A 20,945-nucleotide genomic window follows, 5' to 3' on the forward strand; every position below is an offset into this window, starting at 1 on the left:
TAAACCGAGGCTGCCCCGCACCCCCTTGGACCAGATGTGTATGGCCAGCGACCATTTCTTTCTGTGTGACCTTGAGGAAGTCCCCCTGCCCCCACTCCTGGTTCTCATCATGGCCCAGTAGAGCATGCAGCCTGCGCTGGTCTGCTCCAGGGCCTGTGACCTTGGAAAGGGTGGCGGAAGCCTAGTCCCAGGAGGGGGGGGTGGGGGCCGGGGAGGACAATGGTTCAGCCTGTAACAAAGGATCCCGCTGTCTGCTGCCTGGTCCCCCTCCAGCCACCATGCCTATGCCCCCCCCCCCCATCACTTCCTGCGGTACACGGGTTCCAGAGGATGACTGGAGTCATTTCCCTTTTCAGGGTTGACAACACTGAGGCCAACAGGCCCCATACGGACAGTGGAAGGGCAGAAAGGGTACCCCACCAACCCCATACTCAAATCTGAGGGGGTGGAAGTCATGCCCCACCCACCCTGCCAGGCTGAAGAAAGATCCCCAGTGGAGGGGGCACATGGCAGTTCAAGGGGATCCTTCTCAGATGAGCAGGGTCTTGGTGGGTCTGTGGGTCCTCTGGCACGTGGGTGTGGTCAAGCAAGGGGTTTCTGGGGCTTGGGGGGAAGGGCCAAGGGCTGGAGAGTAGATATGGCCACATAGAGAGAGCAAGGTTGTCCAGGAGGGTGTGGCGAGCAAGGCAGGCAGGACAGAGCCCTGAGCAGGAGGAAGCAGATTCAGTGAGTGGTGTCTCAGCAGCAGCCCGTCCCCTCTTCGGGCCTCAGTGTCCTCATCTGTACCTACAGCTGAGGGCGGGCAGCGCTGGCTGGGCTCAAGCAGGAAGGGAAGGGCCCCCTCAGCTTCCTCCCCACAGCCCAGCCTTCCTGTTCGGCCACATCTAGGGGAATCAGAAAGCTGGGGGACATCTTCCCTTACCCCCCCCCCCACCGACCCCCAGAGTGGGTGACCTCACCAGCATTGCCAAGCCCGGTTTTACTATCTGCCAAGTGGGGCAAGACCCGCCAGGCCTCGCTCCCTCTCTCTCTCGGCCAGGGCCAAGTAATCCCTAAGCCCCTAGTAGTGCCCAAAGGACAGCCTCCACTGGGTCCACCCGCTCACACAGCCAAGGGCCCTTGCCCAATCCCACCGCAGATGTGCACACACACACCCACCCCACTCTCGCATGCCCCGCACACGTATGTGATTCCACGGTCACAGGAATGTGCGGCGTGTACATTTACTTGTGCCACACACACCCATCTACTATGAACACACTGGCAGGACTTCCAAGTTGCACAGCCCAGGAGGCAGCCCTGTACGTGGGCACGGGCAGACGCCGTGCACATCCACGTGGACACGGACTTACATACTGCTCCATGGAACACACACTAAGACTCACAGACACACAGAGAGGCGAGTGCAGAGTGTGCATGCACTCCTGTACACACGAGAGCCTGGGACACGAGCGCATGCTTCTGTACACACAGGTCTCACCAGGCCCGGCCCAGCCCCAGAGCTATTCTGGGCCAGGCGTGGGGCCAACAAGGTCAGAGATTGCCAGCTCCCAGCAGGCCCCAGCTACCGTGTCTCAGGCCTAGACAGCCCAGCCCCCACTCTCAGCCCAGGCCAAGTCCAAGATGTCCTGGATCCCGGCCTGGCTCCGTGGCTGGGAAGATACCTACTCCCGACCCTCTGCTTCCCCAGAGCTGAGCCTTGAGCCCTGGCATTTCTGGCTCCAGGAGAGAAGTGTCCACAGGTTCCCCTGGCCACTGTCGACTGCACTGCCCATGGCTTCCAACCCAGCGGTCCTAGAGACTGGACCAGGCCCCTACAGGAAACCCACAGGAGCTAAAAATAGCACCCGAGGGACAAACAGGGTTCCGCAGGCCAAGCATTCATGCCACCATGCATGGAGGGGACACTGTCTTCCAGGGGAGCAAGGCTGGGGAATCTGGGCACCTAGAGCTCTGCCACCCCAGACCTGATGGGCCTTACTGGTAGTAGGGTGCAGGAGAATACAAGGACCTCATAAGAAATAGAAAAAGCGGGGCACCTGGGTGGCTCCGTCTGTTGAGCATCCGACTTCCGCTCAGGTCACGATCTCACAGTTGGTGAGTTCGAGCCCCGCATTGGGCTCTGTGCTGACAGCTCAGAGCCTGGAGCCTGCTTCGGATGCTGTGTCTCCCTCTCTCTCTGCCCTTCCCCTGCTCACGCTCTTCTCTCTTTCTCTCAAAAATAAATAAACATGAAAAAATTAAAAAAAAAAAAAGAAATAGAGAAAGTACTGGACAGGGGACAGAGGCCTGGGTTAGGGGCCACAGACTGAGTTTGAGGCCCCAGTTCCTGTGTGACCTTATTCAGGGCACAACCCCTCTCTGGCCCTCAATTCCTCATAAGTCCACAGAGGAGAGGAAGAAAAGCCTTCGAAGATGGAAAAGGCTTTAGCTTCAAGGATGTTTCGCTCACCGTGGTATTTCACCTTTTGGAGAACTGGAAAAAACACCAATGTTTGACAACAGGGAATTGAGACAACACCCACAACAATCACAACGACTAGCATTTCCTGAAGGCTTGTGATGCGCAGGTGCTGTGATACCATAGTTATACCCATTTTACAGATGAGGGATTGAAGCTCAGAGAGGTTCAATCTGAGGTCTGAAAGCTGTCGATATGATCATGCCCCAGGAGTCTTAGTTTTAAGCTTCAGTACCTTTAGAAGTTATAAAGTTTAAAGCTACATATCTATAGGAAACCTAATTTGAAAGTTTCATTTCTTAAAATTTCTTCGTGCTATTGGGGATAATAACTTCAGTTTTGTTCGGTCAACTTTCGCCGCCTTCAGAGAGCGAAAAAGGAAATTTAAATCATTTTTGCTAGCAGGGAAAGCTAGCAACTCAGCACTCCATAATCCTTAGTTCAATATAATCCTCCTAACAGCCCTTTGATGAAAGTCTTGCCCTCTCCATTCCGTAGACGAGAAGTTCAAAGCAGAGAGGGGTAACAGCTTGCCCACGGCCACTGTCAGGCCCACTAACCTCAGCCCAGTCCAGCCAAGGCCTCTCTGACCCTGTGTCCCAAGGGTGACCTCCCTGGCTGGTCAGTGCGGCTTTCCCTAGCCTGGCCCATGACAGAGGCATGAGGAAGCGGAAGCTTCAGCAAGTCATTTGGGCTTTAATAGAATCCCTGTTTGCCTGGCTGGGGCAAGCCTGGGGAGGATGGGGTAGCCCAGCCCACTGAGACCCCAGACTTTGCCACTTACTGTTGAGGATCCCTCAGGCCAGCTGTCCTTTGCCAGTGGCTTTCTTGTTTCCCTGCCCGCCTGTGATCTCCCACCCCTGTCACCTGTGGGTGTCCATGGCTGGCCCTCTGCTCTCTGCTGTAGCTCTCACCTTGGCCCTTGCCCATCTGCTGCACCTCCAGGCAGGAGCCCTATGAGGATCTGAATCTACAGTGTCCGGAAGGAAGGAAGGAAGGAAGGAAGGAAGGAAGGAAGGAAGGGTGGGAGGAAGGAAGGAAGGAAGGAAGGAAGGAAGGAAGGAAGGAAGGGAGGAAGGGAGGGAGGGAGGGAGGGAGGGAGGAAGGAAGGGAAGGAGGGAGGGAGGAAGGGAGGGAGGGAGGGTGGGAGGAAGGAAGGGAGGGAGGGAGGAAGGGAGGAAGGGAGGGAGGAAGGAGAGAGGGAGGAAGGGAGGGAAGAAGGAAGGGAGGGAGGGAGGGGTGGAAGGAGAAGTGAGAGAAAGGATGGACCAGAGGAGTCTCCCCACCCCAGACCACCCTCCTCCTCCTCCTCCTCCTCCTCCTCCTCCTCCTCCTCCTCCTCCTCCTCCTCCTTTTCGTCCTCCTCCAAAGCCCTCTGGGTCTCCACAGCTTCTCAGACCCTCCATTGCTCCATCCCTGGGTTGTCAAGGCTCATCCTGGGGTCAGGACCAGAGTACATGTGGGCCAGGTTCAGTGCGAGGCCAGGATCATGGCTCAGACTGGAGTAAGAATTGGGGATCAGACTGGGGCAGAGGCTCAAGATCGGCCAGAGTCAGAAAATGGTCCTCCAGCCCTTCCAGGGGGAGTCGTCCCAGTCCCGTGGGGCAGCAGGTGCTGGCTTCTTCAGGAACCTTCCATAGCACCCGGAACTAGCAACTCTGACCATACCATCCCCTGGTCCCCATCCCCCACCCTAGCTCTGGTGTCCAGAGTGACCAGAGCCATTTCTGGGCAGGAAGCCAGCCCAGAAAGCCCAGGACATCCCTGAGCGCCTGTCACTATGGCAACCTGCCTGCCATACCGTCCCCCGCCCCCCCCACCCCCACCCCCCCCACCAGCCTGGGTCCAGCAGGGTTTTTCAAATTCAGAACGTCAGACTGGGAAGGGCCTCCCAGATCAGCAGATTCTAACTCCTCCCCTTGCCCCAGATGGAGAAACTGAGGCCCAAGTCGGGCAGGGGAGCTGGGGCCTGTTGTTCAAGGACCTGACCCCCAGCCTGTCACTCTCACTCCTCTCTGCCCGGCTGGATCGGGTTAGGGGAGGGAGACCCGGACTCGGATCCACCGGGAGGGGGGCGGGCCCTCCATCCGCGGTGATGTGGGGGCGGGCGGCAGGGAACCAGACACCGACGATGAATAAATGATGCCCACTCGCAGCCTGCGACCAGATCGTCACCGCCAGCGCCGGCTGCCTGGCGGGGCAGTCACCGGGCCAACCGCGCCCGGCCCCCCGCGTCGCTGGCTCCCCCCACCTGCGGCCTCGCCCGCCCGGAGCCGCGGGGCGCGAAGATGGCCGGGCAGCGGCGAGGCGCGGGGCCCCTGTGGGCTCTGGGCGGCGTTGCGCTGGGGCTCTGCCTCGCGGGGGTCGCCGGGCAGCTGGTGGAGGTGAGGCGGGCCGACGCGAGGGGCTCGGGAGGTTGTGGCCGCGTGGCAGAGGGCTGGGGACGCCCTTCTGCCTTGGGAGCTGCCTTTTTCCCTTCCTCCTGCCCTAGGGGACCTGGATTAATGGGGTGACACAGCCCTGCCCCGAGGGCTTCCAGGCTCCGGGTAGAGACTCAGCCCCCAATCTTAGGGTCCCTGGTCTAATGGGAGGGCACAGCCCCTGACTTCAGGAACATTAGTCGGGTGGGGGAGACTCACCCTGATCATAAGGATTCCAGGTCTGACTGGGGATACAGCCTTGCTCAGTCGCTGGGGGACACAGCCCTTATCCTCTTGCCTTTGCCCTAATGAGGGCGGGGTGTGGGGGGGTGTAGGGAGAGGCATGATCTTTGGTTTCAGTGACCTCTATCTAGTCTGATAAGGGAGATCTAGTCCCTGATCCTAGGGTCTGCCAGAGGAAAGAGCTTCTGCCTCCAGAGATCCTTCAGGGTCCCCTGACTAATGGGGGAGACATAGCCTTAGGAAGCAGGCGAGGGCTTTCCAAGCTGGAGGGTAGAGGCAGGAAGAGGAGGAGACCCTTTACAGAGCAGCCGTGTGTTGAGTTCAACTCCATGTGGAGCACTTGGCCCTGGAGGGGAGAGGCAGGCAGGCCAGGACCCAGGGACTCACTCAGGGGTCTTACTTGGTCCTGGTGATAATGGAGAGTTGGCAAAGGTCTCTGAGCAGGGGAGAGTTGTGATGGGTCCTGGTGTGGAAGGCGGAGGGTAAGTTGGGAGAGGGCGCATGGCTGAGAGAACTGCGGGGAGCTGCCGTGCCGCCCAGCAAGAGGGAAGGAGGACAGCCGGGGGGGTTCGGGAGCTCAGCTGGGGCCAGGCAGGGCGGGGAAGGCAAGAGTCGGGGCCGCCTGCAGCCTCCCTGGCCCCTCCGTACCCCATTCTTGCTGAGCTGAGAAGGGGAGCCAAAGAGGCAGACCAGACCCAGAATTCTGAAACACGAGGCCGGAGGGAGAAGGCCCAAGAGGCAGGGCCAGGGAGGAGTGGGGGTTAGAGCCTGTGCAGGCAGAAGCAGAGAGGAGAGGCCAGAGAGACAGAAAGGCAGGAGTCAGCAAGGTGCCCAGGAGAGCCCTCGGGGGCAGGTGCCAGGAGACAGGATGGAGAGGGAGGACAGAGCCTTATCCTGAGGGTCTAAGAAGACAGCCCTGAACCTGAGGATCCGAGAGACATGAAGACAGAGCCCTATACCTCGATACTAGCCTGTCCCTGCTGCAGACCAGGGGGTGTGATCAAAATGCTGGGCTGGAGTCGGATGTCAGCTCCAGTGTCCCTGTAAGGGGAGCCAGGCTGGCTTGAGCCCCACAGAGTGTACCTGGGCCCCTTAGTGGCTGCCCTGAGGCTTCCAGTGCAGAGCTGAGCTGGCCTGGGTGTGGCAGAAGGCTGAGGGTGGGTGTTGCATCACTTCTGAGCCAAGGACTCTTCCCCTCAGCCCCCAGGAGCACATCTTCTCCCGGCTCATCAAGGAAAATTGCATTTGGAGTCCATCTGCCTGCCATCTGCCTACAGCCTGAGCCCAGGGGACCCAGGGAAGCACCAGAGAGATGGGCAGGGCTGAGTCCACGGTACCGCCCACCACGATCCCTGCAGCCATCATCCTCCATCTGATGGAGGCCGGAGCTCCCAAGCTTTAGAGTTCAGACCCCCCAGCAGTGCCCACCACGAGGAGGTGCCCCACTCTTATGTGTTACCCTCTACCTGAGATCCCTATCAGGGAGAGATTGTAAGCTCAATTCCACCCAGAACAAGGCTGGAACAAGGTGTCAGAAGTGGGCTCTCAGCTTCCCCGGGCTCAGAATCCAAGATCTCTTCTCTGGACCTCAGAGTCTTCCAGCCATATAGCCCAGCCAGGCCAGACACACTGAGCCTTAGGACCCCAGCCCTGACTCTACAGACATATGTCTGACCACACGCTCGTACTCCAACCACACGTGTGCCCTGTACCCACAACTATGTGCCCAAACCCTAAGCGCTCCAACCCACACACATGAGCCCTGAACCCCCAGATGTGCCTGACCCCACACACATGTGTCTGACCCTGCAAACGGATCCAGGCCCCTGGGGTGATGCTGAGGAGGGTTATCTTCTTGTCAATTTTCCCACTCTACTTGGGTAGAGAGAGCTTCCCAGAGAACCTTGGAACCACCCCACGTTTAACTTACAGATGGAGAAACTGAGGCCTAGAGGAAAGATATCTCCCACCCCAGGTTACCCTGGTTAAGAGAAAAAAGCTGAGGAATCATGTATCAGTCCCAAGCACAGAGATGCCCTGCGTTACCTGGGACAGGTTGCTGATCCTCTCTGAGTGTCCCCAAACATGCCGAAGGGTGGTGTTCATTAGATGAGGAATTTGGGGTAGGTGCCAATCCATGCTCATGTACCAGGGGAAAGACTGGACGGATGGTTGAGTTGTGAGTTGCCTTTCCTTCCCAGAGAGCCAGAAAGGACTCCTCAGGTCGGTCCATATTCAGTTAATCAGGAGACAATGAATTCCACAGATGCCCCAGGGTCCTCTCTCCCTCTAAGCGCTAACCGCCTCCCCCTCCATCCCTCAGCCAAACTTGGTGACAGAGATAGGGTCATATCCCTCTCGGCCCCTTAGGTCAGGGAGAGGTCCTGCCTAGAACCACCAGGACAGGGCTATGTCCCCCAGGGCAGGGCCTTGTTCCCCTAGACCCCCAGGGCAGGGCTGTGTCCCCTTAGTACCCCAGGGCAGGGCCGTGTCCCCTAGACCCCCAGGGCAGGGCCGTGTCCCTAGACACCCAGGGCAGGGCTGTGTCCCACTGGGAAGGTGGGAGGTGGCCTGCTAAGCTCTGCACAGGCTTGTTTCAGTCATGCTTATAGCTTTCGGCCTCTAGGTGTCGCTGCCTCATTGCAGACAATTTATCTGGTCCTGTCCCAGGAGACTCTGGCCTATCCTTCTGGTCAGAAGAGGTGACTCTGGCAGGATAGGTGACTGTTGAGGTCACCTGGTGGGCGTCCTGGCCAGACAGCCGAGCCACGGGCCCTGAGTCCAGCTCCACAACCCACCCCACACCGAGGGTGCTTGAGAGCAAAGTCCCCCAGGGCAGCACAGGCCTTGCCTTGTCTCTGGCCTTGGTCCTGAGACCCCATCTGCCTGCGGGGGCCCAGGACTGGAGCAGGAGGAGACCAGCAGGCTGCCGAAGGGGCCTTGAACCTCATTGGGACAAGCCATCCACCTTTGCCCCTTCAGGCCTTGGTGTCCTCAAGCATCCCAAGTACCCTTGTACCCCAGGTCCCTGGCTCCATGGTTCTGGAGCTGCTTTCTTCCCTTGCTCTAAATCCGGAACTTCCCAAGGTCTAGGACGTTGACTGTGAATGTCTAAGACTCTAGATTCTAGGAGATTCCGAAACACTTGGGCTGAGTCCTTGCTGAAACCTGGGCCTCTCTCGGCCCAGCCCCAGCCCCCGGCCTCTGCCTGGCTCATTCTTCTCTCTCCTGACCTGCAGCCCAGCACAGCCCCGCCCAAGCCCAAGCCGCCCCCATTGACCAAGGAGACCGTGGTGTTCTGGGACATGCGCCTCTGGCACGTAGTGGGCATCTTCTCGCTCTTCGTGTTGTCCATCAGTGAGTAGCTGCTCCCCGCCCTCTCCCACCCCACGCCACCCCCTGCACCCCGCCCCCGGCACCACCCCCAGGGGCTCAGAGCAGCAATTCCGGGCAGTACAAGCAGGCCAGTCGCCCGCAGGAGGCCCGCTGTGGTTTCTGGCACCTCCTGATCTACACAAAGTCCCTGTGGAGGGCTGACAGGCTGGTGGTGACCTGAAGTATTCTGCCCAACTGGGACACAGCCACATGGCAATTACGGTAATTACAGGGGACTCCACTGAACCAGGATGAGGACGTGTCATTTTTCCCTATCGCTGGCCTCCTGATGCTTCTCCTGCAGTTTGGCCAGGCTTAAAGGGCCCACACCCAGAAGCCCCAGCAAGGCCATCCTTGGCCGCAGCCCAGCCTGGAGGCTCCCCAGACACCCGGCAGATGTGGCTCCCAGGCTGCAAACCCTGCCTTGTCAGATCCCGTCCCCCTGGAACGACTCGCACCCACCTCCATTAAGAGCAAGGGACCCCTTCCTCTCCTGGGACTGAGTTGCTTGACTCCAGCTCGCAACAGAGATGGGCTTGGCGTGCCCCCTTCGGCCCTTCCAGAGCAGGGGTCTGGAGTTGGAGAAAGAGGGCAGAGAAATGTCGGTGGATAGGGAGACCACCAGGGTGCAAAGCAGAGTCTGACGAAGGTTCCTACACGTCAGAGGTTTGGGGGAGATGCGGGCAACGAAGGGACAGAAAACCCCCTCGCCCTGCACAAGCTTCACGGAGGAGGGTCCTCTCCACTGCGGATGCGTGCGGGGACGCATGCGGTTTGGCTGGGTAGGCTGCCCCCCCCAAGAATTCCAGGCAGAGGGCATGGTGCGGGCAGAGCAGAGACGGAATGGCCTCCACACAAGGTCTCAGGTGACCCCTAGAGGACTTTTACTGCGTGCCCCCCAGGTCAGATAAGTTCGAGCTGGAGCTGGCTCAGGATGAGGTCCCCTGGAGGGCAGCGCCACAGCAGAGGGCCCACCCAGATGTGAGGACTCCGAGGGAGACAGGGACATCTGATTTGCATCTGTTTCTCCTGGCACCAGAAAGGCCCTCCTTGTGGGAAAGTCTCCACGCACACCCCCACCACCATTTCTTCATGACTGGGGTGGGAGCAGGATCTGACCAAGGGGCTACATTTCATTCCTAGCCAAGGTGAGAATCAGTCAGGCGTCTCTCTGGAGGCCCTACTGACACCGTTGTGGTTACAGCCCCAGCCCAGGTGCTCAGAGAGGAAACCGTGCCCCCCAACCCGCAGCACCAAGAGCATCTGCCCATAAGGAGCAGTGCAGGGTGCGTGTCCAGGGAGCAGATCCGGGGCACTCCACGGAGCAGGGGTGAAGGCACTGAGGGGCCTCTAAACACAGAACGGCCTCTCCAGACTCTGCTGGGCCCCGGACAGTGGAGGTGCCCAGGGCCACACAAGAAAGTTGCAATGACAGACCCGAAGAGGGGCTTGGACATGAAGCACACACACCAGCCCCTACTCCTCACCCTGCTTCCTAGGAAAGAGGAAGGGAGAGGAAGGGAGAGTCCCAAAGTCTTCTGAGCAGCAGGGCACCACTTGTTACCTTCCATGCAGGGCTCCATGCAGGGCCCTGGGGAGTAGGGATGGCATCTCCTGGAGAGGAAACCTCTTTCCTGCTTTCCTGGCTGCTTGGGCCCAGAACCTCGTGCAGAGGGGCTGGGGTTGGGTGGGGGTGCCTCTGGAGGTCCTTCCAGCCTGGGGACTCACATTCCAAGCCCCTGCCTGGGCCCTGGGACTCGATCCAAAACGCGTTGTTTTTTTCCCTTCGTTGAAGAGAAGTGACTGGGCCAGGCTGGGTGGGGCAGGCAAGGGGCGGTGTGTGGGCCCTGCTCCAGCTGCCAATGGCTGAGCTCCCTGCAAAGCTGAGGCCTCATAGAGCCTGGGACCAGCCTCTGTGGAGAACCTGAGTAAGCACGGTCAGAGGACGTGCCTGGTGGGGTGGCTGGAAGAGACCGCCCAAGCCGGTGGTAGGACTAGGGCCATAGGCCTACACACAAGGGTCTGGAGAAGACCAGAACCCAGCTCTCCGGATAAGAAAGGTTTGCCATTTACCCCTGGACAGCAAGGTACAGACCTACTGCTGGGGCCTCGTGCAGCCCCCCAGAGTGCCCGGATGCTGTTAGCTCCCCCTACCCACCCATTCGGGAGTCCAGTTCTGTCCTGAGCAGCAAAGGCTTTGAGGCCATCTCATGCACGCATGCATTCCTTCCTTCCTTCCTTGTTTTTCATTCTGTGAACCTGGGGGAGACTTAGCGGGGCCACGATATTTGGCTGAAAGAGTCACACCAGTTGACTCCAAAGGGTGCTCCAGCCCCGGCTACACTGGTCTGATGCATCTTCCCTAAAATAGGCCTGGCTTGTCCCGCTTGGCCGTCCTGCCCCCAGGAGTCTGCCAGGAAGTTATGTCTTGTCATCTGATTTATAATAGGAAGCAGCCCCGTCCCCTCCCCTGAGGCTGGGGCCAAGGTGGTCAGACTGTGGGGCCTTAGAAAAATAAACTCAGTCCAGCCGGGCCCTGGCAGCCCAGCACTGCCCTGCCCATCACTAGACAGTCCAGCTTCGTTCCCTGGCCCAGCTCGCGTGGGCACAGCTGCCCTGAGCCGGAAAACCGCTCCTGGAATAACTGTGGGAGGTGAACGCCCCAGGGCAGGGTCTGTGCCCTCTCGTGGGCTCTCGTGGGCTCTCACGGCCAGGAGGAGCTCAGGCTTGTCCTCAGGGGGGTTGAGGACACAGCTACGTCCTCCAGTGTCTGAGGTCCTCTCAGGAGCCTGGGGAGGAAAACCTAGGAATTACTAGGAGCCGAGAGACCCGGGTGGGAACACAGGACATCCTCCAGGTAGCTGTAGCGTGAGTCACCGTGCAGTCCTCTGCCCTGCCCTCCAGGGGCCTCAATCGAGTCAGAAACTGAGACCAATGACACGATTTAGGGTCCAGGGCAAAACGAAAGTATGAGACCCCTTGCTCACAAATTGCTAAGAACATTGACGGCAGAGCATTAAGCCGAGCGCGAGGCCCTTCCAAGAGCGGGCCCCCGTGTGAAGCCAGTCCTGCTCTGGAAATTGCTGAGCTGACCTCGGAAATCCCAGAGCCCACAGGGGTTCTGTCCAAACACAGAGCCTTCTGCCAGAGTCTCCTGGGTGAGACACATTTAGGTAGATGAAGGCAGGTCTGCAATGTGGGCACCATTCCTGGGGCGTCTGAGCTCCAGCCTCGGCCAGGCCTGCTCTGTCATCCCTACAGTTATCACTCTGTGCTGTGTCTTCAACTGCCGCGTGCCACGGACCCGGAAGGAGATCGAAGCCCGGTACCTGCAGCGAAAGGCAGCCAAGATGTACACGGACAAACTGGAGACTGTGCCGCCCCTCAACGAGCTCACAGAAATCCCCGGAGGTGAGCAGACCAGGGAGGGGCCCCCAGCCGCACCACCGCCTGTCCCTGCCGAGCCAGCCAGACCCTCAGTCCTGCCACCAAGAGTGGCCCTGCTCCCCGCCTCTGCCCCAAACCTGTCCCTGGAGACCAGAGCACAGAAATGGGCCCGAGTGAGAGAGACCCAGAGGCAAGTTACACCCGGAGCTCTTCTGCAGGCAGGAGAAGTTCGGTAGGAAGGAAGAAGTGAAGGGCTGGATGTGGGAGGCTCTGGCGGGGGCCCTAGGACCCTGCCTCACTCCCGCTACCTGCCTTTCCTCTACCCCACAGAGGATAAGAAGAAGAAGAAGAAGGATAGCGTGGACACAGTGGCCATCAAGGTAGAGGAGGATGAAAAGAATGAGGCCAAGAAGAAGAAAGGAGAAAAATGAGAAGGGTTTCCTGGAGGTGGCAGCTGGGGCTGGATAGCCCTGGGGCTCAAGTCCAGGCCAGGCTCCAGGCATCTCGGACTCCAAGCTCACACATGGACCACAGAGGTTGCAGAACACCCTCTTCTCAGCTCCGACGGGGTGGCTGAGGCCCCATCGTTACGGCCTGTCGGGGGCAGAGACAGGACTGCCTCAGGTGTCCTGCCTCCCGCATGGACTCAGCTCCTGTCGCCTCACCCATGTGGCTGTTCAGCCAACGTGGTCTCCGGCCACTGTTGCCCTGCAGATCCAGATCACACCCACCCGGACGTGCCTCTGTCCCTTCCGTCACGAACAGCAGTGGCTCTACAGGGTTGACGGGAAGCAGTTTCCTCTCTCCCAAGGGGATGGCCAAACCGGATGGGCTGCAGTGTGAGGCCATGCCCAGAACAGCCACAAGGAGGCAGAGGGTGTCTGGGGGAAGCTTCAGCTCTCAGACCTGGCTAGACAGCAGCCCTGGTGGCCAGAAAACTGTTCTAGGCCCCGTGGGGGTGCTGGCCGGGATGGTGAACAGAGAGACCCCGAAACAGGGGCTCCAGCCCAGCAGATACCCTGTGCCAAGCAACTGCGATGGAGTGGAGGCTGCTGGGGGCCTGAGCGGAAGGCCTGGGGGCTCAGGGCTGGGAGCTGCAGGGCTGGGTCAGGGGTGCAGAAGGCTGAGACCAGTAGGCCAAAGGGAGAGGGGAAGAAAGCTGGTACTTGGGCCCCATCTTGGGGATCCAGGGAGTCAAGATGTCAAGTCACCTAGGGACTGAATCTTTGGGGACAGGACACTCAGAGGGGTTTCCAGATGGCAGCGAACCTCCGCTGAGGCGCTCAGGTCTGAGCCTGGAAACCAGAGGCTCCTGAGCTGGGGAAGCTGCTGGAAAATCTCTCGCTGCCTCGGCAGCCTGCAGACACTTGTAAATAAAGCTGAGTGCCTTCTCGTACCCGAGTGACCTGAGATGACCCCTCAGGACGCCCTATCCCTGAAGCATTTATGTGGAGGGTGACGTGGCAGTGACGGGTGGCACGGGCCAAGCTGAAGCTCCCTCCCCTGACTATTCTCCCAGCCTGAGTTAGGATGAGCTGGAGGGAGAGGTGGCGGCCGAGAGGCAGAGGGACAGCCGCAGCCTGCTGGGCATTAAAACGGGGGAGGAAGCCGCCCGTTCTCCGCTCCCCTCCCCTCCACTTTGTGGCTTTCAGTAGGTCTTCCGTGGCCTGAGCCTTGTGCTGGGGACACGGAGGAGTCAAATCTGGATTCTGACCTACAGCTGGATCACTGTTCTACAAGAAGACACGAGTCTACAGGCAGACACGAGTCACGGAGCAGCGAGGGGGCAGAGAAATTGCAGAGGACCTGCTGTGGGCACTGAGAGCTCAGTCCGCCAGGCAGGAACCCTGACTCTGCCCTCAGGGTCCAGCCTTACGGGCTTCTCATACAGCAGGTTCAGGTTGTGGCAAAGGTCATTAGACCCATACAGGCCAGGACCCTCCTGTGTGGCCCAGGCAACAGAGGCCCAGAGGAGCAGGGGCCACTTGAAGTCAAACAGAGAACCAGCTGGTAAAGCCTCGGGGGTCCAGGCCTGAGCTCCATCTGCCCTGCCAGCTGCTCCCTGGCCTCTGCCCCGGGGCCTCCGCTGCTCTTTTATGGACAGGCATGGCTGCTGGCAGATAATGTCTGGTCCCAGTGGGCACCTGCTCCAGTCTCTAGGCAGGGGGCAGGGCTGGACAATCAGAGTTCACTACGGTGCTTCAGGGCAATGACAGGGTGTGTTCCAGCCACCAAAGTCAAGGAAAGTATCACAGAAAAGAACACACTCGCCTGCGGGGCCCAGACAGAGCTGCACCTTTACCCCAGCCTCACTCTGCGTCCTGGCAGCCCAGCTTGAGCCCGGACAGAACATTCTAGGCCATCCATCACCCCAGTATCGTCCCTATACACTCCCACCTTCTGCGAGAGCCACCCCAAACCTAGAGATGGAGGCAGACCCGGGAGGGGGGGGGGGGCTCTGCGCTTTTCAATAGAGACGGTCTGGAGTCCCCCCATCAAACCCCCGTCTGGCTTGCTCACCTCCCACTCGAGCGCACCCAGGAAGGAGGAGGCTTGTGGAAGAAAAGTGTTTAATTGAGCACCTCATCTCTGCCCCACTTTGCGGGGCTGGGAGAGCTACACCTGCAGCATTCTGGGCTCAGAGGGGGAGGACGGCACCCCCCGGGGACGGCACGAGGGTGTCAGAGGGCAACAAGGAGGCTGAGGGGCAGCGCTAGCACCAGGAGCAGGGCCCTGGACGGGGCTGGCAGGGCCTGCCCATTGACGCGTTCCCAGATCCAGTGACGGTAGGAGGTGACCTGTAGGTAGATGGGCGGGGCCTTGCTCTTTTCGCAACCTGGGCCCCAGCTCACCAGTCCCACCAGGTACCACGTGGTGTCCACAGGACAGACCAGGGGCTCACCGCTTATCTCCTGTGGGGAGGGGTGGCGGAACGAAAAGGGTCAGGGGGGCCAGGTGTGGCTGGAGGGAGACCTGCCCCAGCTCAAGGACAAGCAGGGACCTCGCAGCACATCTCTCCCACAGCCCCCCATCACCCTGCCCAGGGGGTGCCCTCGAGATCCAGACTCAGGAGACCCTCCCTCAGAGGGGTTCATCTCCCCTCTCTCATGCCAGGTCCCGACCCCCTGTCTTCCCACTGCCCCCGCTTCTCTCTCACCCCTCCCTCCGTGCTCCTGTCCCTTCCCCTTCCAGCCCCGCTGCCCTGCACCCCAGCACCCCTCCTGGCCGTGCACCCTTGGAGGTGAGGGAGCACGAAGAGGAGCACTCACATAGCAGAAGTGTTCCCTGTCGGAGTCCTCGGCACAAACCATCTGGGAGTCCACGATCTGGACCATAGAGGGGACTTTGGAAAACTTGTGGTAGAACTGGTTGCATTTTTTGTTGTTCAGGATGGTGACTTCCTTCTCCTGAATGGTCCGGAACTGGGGCCACATGCCTGTGGGGCAGGCCCCCCACAGCTCAGGCTTGGTGCTCTCACTGCTGCAAGCCTGGCGGCCCTCCTCCCTGCTCCTGGCCGCTCCTCCAACCTCTCAAACGGCCCCCCATGGACAGCTTGGAACAGGCTGCCCTCAGTCTGTCCTTGCTGGGTCTGCTCTCACCCCTACAGAGTCCAGTCCACGGGGTCCATTCCTGCCTCAGCAGCTTGGCTTCTGACCCTTCTGCTCCCAAGGCCTGCCCGGCCCCACTCCGGTCCAACTCCCTGCTTTGCTCAAGCCCTCCCCAAAGGCCTCTTCTGCCCTCACTAGCCCAGACCCCCCTCTGTGGGCCCCAGGCACTGTGTGCTTCTCTCTCTCCTCCTCCTCCCCCTCCTCCCTCTCACCAGTGTGTCTTTGTCTCTAGCCAGGAGCCCCTGGGGGACAGACTTCCAACCATCCCCAGCCGTTCCCCAGACAGGCCACGGCAGGAAAGACAAACAGCCACAGCCACCCCCACCCCCAGGGTGGAGCTGCTCTTTTTAGGCAAGTTGGCTCGGTGAAGCCACAGGCAAGAGCACCTCTCTTGTGAAAAAGAGGAGCTCCCTAAATGGACTAGGCACTCCTCAGACTCCTAAAGAAATGCCCCCTGGGGGGCCTGGGACGACAGCCTGCTCTTCGGGCCTTGCTCCATCCCTTGGGGTGACAAAGGGATTGAGGCCCACTGGGGGCAGGAGGCAGCCACACGTGGATTCTGAGTGACTCCCAGCCTTTGGGTGCGGACTGCCCTTAACCAACCATGTGAGGCGTCGGGGGATCTTTTTACAGAACCTCGTTCATGGCACTTCAAGACGTCCTGCTTCAAGTCCTGATGTCCTACGACTGCGTGCAGGCAGCAAGATATTACTCTCCACTCCCTCTGCCTTCAAGGAAGTCCTGTTTACATGCCCCGGCCTGGGGCGGGGGGTTCATGGGCACTCTGGGGCCTCTAAGGCCTGAACGGCTACAGCGCACTCACTGCCGAGACCCCCAAGGGGAAGGAGGTGAGAGCCGGACAAGAAGATGTCTCAGACTCGGGCCTGCACCTGGGTCCTCTCCCACACGCTCCCCACCCAAGCAGTCTGGGGAGGCTCTGACTCACCATCAACCCTGGGGAGTCCCCAGCCTGTCACAGTGCAGACAGAGTGATCCTTCACCTGGAAGTCCAAGTTAGGCAGGCAGATGGGCCAGACGTACGTGTTGTACTTGAGTGCCCATGCAAGCTTGACAAGGGCAATGTTGTTGGCCTGGCCCACCCAGGACCAGTACCGATGAGACTGGTACCTCTCGTTCACGATGACCTGGAGTGCCGGCACGTCGGCGGTAGTCTGAGATATCTGGTCAATCCTTGGGCTCCCCGCCCGCACTGAATAGATAAAATCATTCCTGGGAGAACCACGACGGGGGTCTGTCATCAGCTCCAGGCACCCCACCCCCGCCCCCACCCCACTGTTGTACTCTGAGCAAACCCAGGCAGGCCACCCACCTGCTTCAAGCCCCCCAGGCCTTTCTCTCACGACAGATGTGGACAGGGCCCTGCGCACAGACCGTGTGGTCCAGCTTTCACAACAACCCTTGACTTTGTGGAGAGGAAAACCGAGGCTCAGAGGAGCCCAGCAAACAGCTCAAGGCTACACAGTTAGGAAGTGGCAGAGCTGGGATGTGGACCATTTTTCTCTGGTTCCAAACTCTGGACTCTCTGTCTGGCAGCCCGTGCTGGGCCCTGGAAGTGACAGGGGCCCAACACACTCATCAAGGCAAGCATCCGTGGCCTCGCCCTCCAGCCTCCTTTCCCGGCATGCCCCTGAAGTCTTCACCTCGGCCTTCAGGCGTGGAGCATGCTTTTCCGTGGTCAGCCCTCGAAGCCAGCATGGATGTTGCATCCGGGCTGCTGCCTTGGCCCCCTGGAACATGTGCAGCCCCCTCTCTTGTCCCCACACTGCCCAGACTCCCCTGTCTTCTCATCTGTGTTCCCTGGCACCCCAAGAGGAGTGATGTGTCCCCTCCCTGCCCCCAGCACCCAGGCCGGGGCCTGGCTCCAGAGGAACGTCAAAGGCTTTGAGTCGAACAGAGGGAGGAATGAGTAAGTAAAGCAAAGGGTGTGAAACAAAAGAATTGGGAGCTCCTTTCTGTGGACAGGAGGAAGGAGGCCTGCCCTCCGGCTTCCAAGCCCCCCCGTCCTATCTGTGGCATGAAGGCTCAGGACTGGGGAGCCAGGTGAGGGGAGCAAGCACCCGGCTTGAACCCAGAAGGAATCTGCAGGACTCAGCCTCCACCTGCTAAGAGCTGAAGTGGGACTGAGGCTGGGCCCGTGGGGTTCTGCAGAGGCCACAGTTGCTGCCGAGGGACCAGCTGCCAGGAATGACTGGGCCCCAGTGGCTCCAGACGCTTTTCTACCCACCAACCTAGGTCCCGACTCACCGGATCAGGCAGTGGGCCACGGTCAGCACCCACTGGGAGGCAATGAGGGTGCCTGCACAGATATGTGTGCCATTGGCCCGCACACTGACCATCCACGGCCACCGTCGAGCCATGGCCTCTGGGTCCCTGAGGGTGGGGTCTTCCTCGAAGGAGGAGCCGCAGGCTGAGGAGGAAGGTGAGAGTTTGATGCAGGATGGGACCTTCCAGCCCCATCGCAAGTCGCCTTCCCACCCCTCCCCTCAGCCCGATTTCCCGCCTCTCGGGCTGCTGGCCCACGCTCATGCGGTGGTTCTCTTTCCCCACTGGTCACCCTGTTATGATGCTGTCCACGTGAGGACTGAGGTCTGCAGTCTCCAAAGGGCCTCAGTGCACCCCAAGCAATCCCTCTCTCTGGTCCCAGGCCCCAGGGCATTCCCAGCCACCAGCCTGGTGCAGCACTGGCCCCTTTGTCCTGGCCGAGAAGCCCCTGAGCTCTGGCCAGAACCTCCAGAAACTCATCCATGTTTCCATCTGGCGCCCCCTACTTTGGCCAAGGCAGACCCCTCTCCCTCCTCTGGGAACCCCTCCTGTGACTCAGTGAGGAAAACAAACCAGACGACCCAAGAGAAAAAGGAGCCACGTGCATGAACAGACACATCCCGAGGAGGGAACCCCAGCAGCCAGCCAACACAGAAGCTGTTCAGCCCTGTGAGTCCTCAGGGAAACGCCGACTTGCATCACAGTGAGGTTCCGCTCCACCCCACCTGCCAGGCCAACTCCAGGGTCCCTGACACCATGTATTGGTGAGGATTACCGCCCCGGACCGCCCACTCCCCGCTGGAGCGAGTGCCAGCGCGTGCAGCCACTTTGGAAAAAGTTTTCAAACTGAAGACGCACATCTCCGACCTCACAGCAGCCCCCCTCCAGGGTTTTTCCAGGGAGATTCGTGGATTGTGAGATGAGGGTGCATGGGCCAGGACCAGCGTTGGCCAAGGCTAACATAGGAGAGGGGAGGTCTGCACGCACTGGGTCCTGTGTGAGAGCCTTTCTGTGGCAGCTAAACTGTGCGCACGGAGTTCCAGGATAAGGAGTGATTCCGCGGGTCTCTGTTCAACATGCTGGAGAGCCACTGCTGCAAGGCTCCCACCCCAAGGCTCCCTGAAACCTATCCTGGAGATCCCCTAAGTCCTTGGCTGGAAGCCTGGGTCAGTTCAGGGACGTAGGGACATGCAGCCCGCCGCAGGCTCCGCCAACTTTCCTGGCCTCCTACCTCACCAGGATGGGGGCCCGGCCCACGGTAGATGCTCAATGAACCCTTGGAAAAGGAACGTCTCTTCCCACTCCTCCCTGCCCCTTCCTCCTCCGCGCCCTCCGTCCCTAGGGGTCAGAGGTCCTCAAGACTGCCCCGCACCCTCCTCCCCCCCCCCCCCCCCCCGGGAGTCCATGGTACTCACTGGGAAATAAGCTGATGCCTTCTTTAGAAACAGGGCTGGTCTGGAGGGTCAAGGGTGGCGACAGGACGGTGGGGGCCTGGCGAGGAAGGCGAGGCCCGCCTGAGGGGCAGGTGGCAGTGGGTGCACAGGGGACGCCAGGGGCGGCCAGAGCAGGCTTGGAGGGTGTCCCGGGAGTCTGGTCCGCCAGGCGGCCTGCGGAAGGACGCAGAGGGGTCAGACGAGGCCCGGGGAGGGCCCGGGGGAGGGGGGCGGGGAGCGGGACGGGGCTCACCAGCGGGCCTCAGCAGCAGCAGCACCAGCAGCAGCAGCAGCACAACGGCAGAGGCCCTGCGGCCCTGGGGGCCCTGCCTGCGGGCCCGCGTCCTGCACTGAGGCTCCATGGGGAGTAGCCGCTTCTGCGCCGCGGTGCTCCTCTCGCGACGGCGCCCCCAGTCGGCATCCCGCGCAGGCGTCTGCTGCGTGGGGAATGAGGGCGCCCCCCAGTGGCCACCCGCGGTGGCGCTCCCCGTGTCCGCCCGGCCCGCGGGCGCCCCCTACTGATTGGCCTCCCTTCCACCCGCACTGTGTCAGGGCCCCAGGGCGCGGGCTGCCTCTGGCGCCCCGGGGCCACGCGCTTTCTGGACTCCCTCGGGCTACCCGCAGCCAGTTCCTGCACCTCCTCCCTCCTGCAGCCCACTTGCCCTGCTGGGGCCTGCTTCCACCCTTCCACTGGTGACATGAGACCCGGCCCCTGGGGCTGGCCTCCAGGGTCTTCAAGTGACCCGCCTGCCCCTTAGCCTGCTGACTACTGTAGGGCTTTGCCCCCGGGGCACTGCAATTGATCAGATGGAAAGGTTTTCAGGAATGATTTTTTGAAGATTAAAATTTTAAGCAGCGACCCCCCCCCCCCCCCCCCCCCGACCATTCAGCAAATGCTCTTCTCTTATAGATCCATCCACTTCGGAAAGACGGCACAGGAGGTAGGTGAGGTTTCTCCTCAGAGGAAGAGTGATGGTAACCAGCAGAGCCTCTGGGAGCAGAAGGCCACTTGAAGGTGGGTTGGAATTTGGGGAACATTTTTTTTTTTAATTTTTTTTTAACGTTTATTTATTTTTGAGACAGAGAGAGACAGAGCATGAACAAGGGAGGGGCAGAGAGAGAGGGAGACACAGAATCTGAAACAGGCTCCAGGCTCAGAGCTGTCAGCACAGAGCCCGACGCGGGGCTCGAACTCACTGGACCGTGAGATCATGACCTGAGCCGAAGTCAGACGCCCAACCGACCAAGCCACCCAGGCGCCCCTGGGGAACATTTTGATGGCTCTGTGACACAGACAGATAACACAATTAAAAAGTGTCGTGATGAAATCCTATCGGGGGCTTAAAACTGTTGGGAAATTCTAGGTGACAGTGAAAGCAAGTCAGGACATTCTAACTTTTGCCAGGACCCGCTGTCTTGGGTGACACTCAGGCTGCCCGTTCAGTGCCCCAATCTCTGCGAAGACAGCAAATCACACCCGCTACGCTTTTGGAGCCCAAAGGGCAAGGGCTCTGAACCTGAGGCCCACCGGGTCTGAGCTGACCCCACGCCTACCTCCGCACGGAGGCAGGGCTCTGGCTCCCTGGGGCGTTGATGGAGGTCACTGAGGCGGCTTGGGAGCTCAGGGCGCAGTCACCTCACACGATTCATCCCAGCAAGTACTCTGCCTTGCCCCCACCCAACCCCCCTCCCCCCGTCACCATCCACCTCTGCCAGGGAGGGAGGAGGAACCTGT

At 60.2% G+C, this 20,945-nt stretch overlaps 2 protein-coding genes across 2 annotated transcripts; one reads left to right on the plus strand and one right to left on the minus strand.

Moving 5' to 3' along the window:
• The first annotated feature begins 4,749 nt into the window (after positions 1 to 4,749).
• On the plus strand, positions 4,750 to 12,416 carry TMIE (transmembrane inner ear). The gene is made up of 4 exons (XM_042927511.1): positions 4,750 to 4,845; positions 8,364 to 8,481; positions 11,761 to 11,910; positions 12,217 to 12,416. The coding sequence occupies exons 1-4, from the start codon at positions 4,750 to 4,752 to the stop codon at positions 12,315 to 12,317; spliced, it is 465 nt and encodes a 154-aa protein (XP_042783445.1). The 3' UTR covers positions 12,318 to 12,416.
• Positions 12,417 to 14,442: 2,026 nt separating this feature from the next.
• PRSS50 (serine protease 50) lies at positions 14,443 to 19,910 on the minus strand. The gene is made up of 7 exons (XM_042927306.1): positions 19,755 to 19,910; positions 19,464 to 19,647; positions 19,193 to 19,384; positions 17,760 to 17,922; positions 16,441 to 16,724; positions 15,156 to 15,322; positions 14,443 to 14,798 (listed from the first exon to the last, which is right to left on the minus strand). Exons 1-7 carry the CDS (start codon positions 19,908 to 19,910, stop codon positions 14,568 to 14,570), a joined length of 1,377 nt encoding a protein of 458 aa, XP_042783240.1. The 3' UTR covers positions 14,443 to 14,567.
• Positions 19,911 to 20,945: the final 1,035 nt, after the last annotated feature.

This window comes from Panthera leo, chromosome A2 (genome assembly GCF_018350215.1).
Source record: "Panthera leo isolate Ple1 chromosome A2, P.leo_Ple1_pat1.1, whole genome shotgun sequence".
Taxonomy (NCBI): Eukaryota; Metazoa; Chordata; class Mammalia; order Carnivora; family Felidae; genus Panthera; species Panthera leo.

Excerpts from the sequence above, each read along its gene's own strand:
- PRSS50 (XM_042927306.1), bottom strand. The coding sequence starts at position 19,910 with ATGTCACCAGTGGAAGGGTGGAAGCAGGCCCCAGCAGGGCAAGTGGGC. Across the intron at positions 15,323-16,440 it reads GGGACTCCCCAGGGTTGATG|GCATGTGGCCCCAGTTCCGG; the intron begins GTGAGTCAGAGC and ends CCTGCCCCACAG. Across the intron at positions 14,799-15,155 it reads ACAGGGAACACTTCTGCTAT|GAGATAAGCGGTGAGCCCCT; the intron begins GTGAGTGCTCCT and ends CCCTCCCCACAG.
- TMIE (XM_042927511.1), top strand. The coding sequence starts at position 4,750 with ATGGCCGGGCAGCGGCGAGGCGCGGGGCCCCTGTGGGCTCTGGGCGGC. Across the intron at positions 4,846-8,363 it reads TCGCCGGGCAGCTGGTGGAG|CCCAGCACAGCCCCGCCCAA; the intron begins GTGAGGCGGGCC and ends CCTGACCTGCAG. Across the intron at positions 11,911-12,216 it reads GCTCACAGAAATCCCCGGAG|AGGATAAGAAGAAGAAGAAG; the intron begins GTGAGCAGACCA and ends TCTACCCCACAG.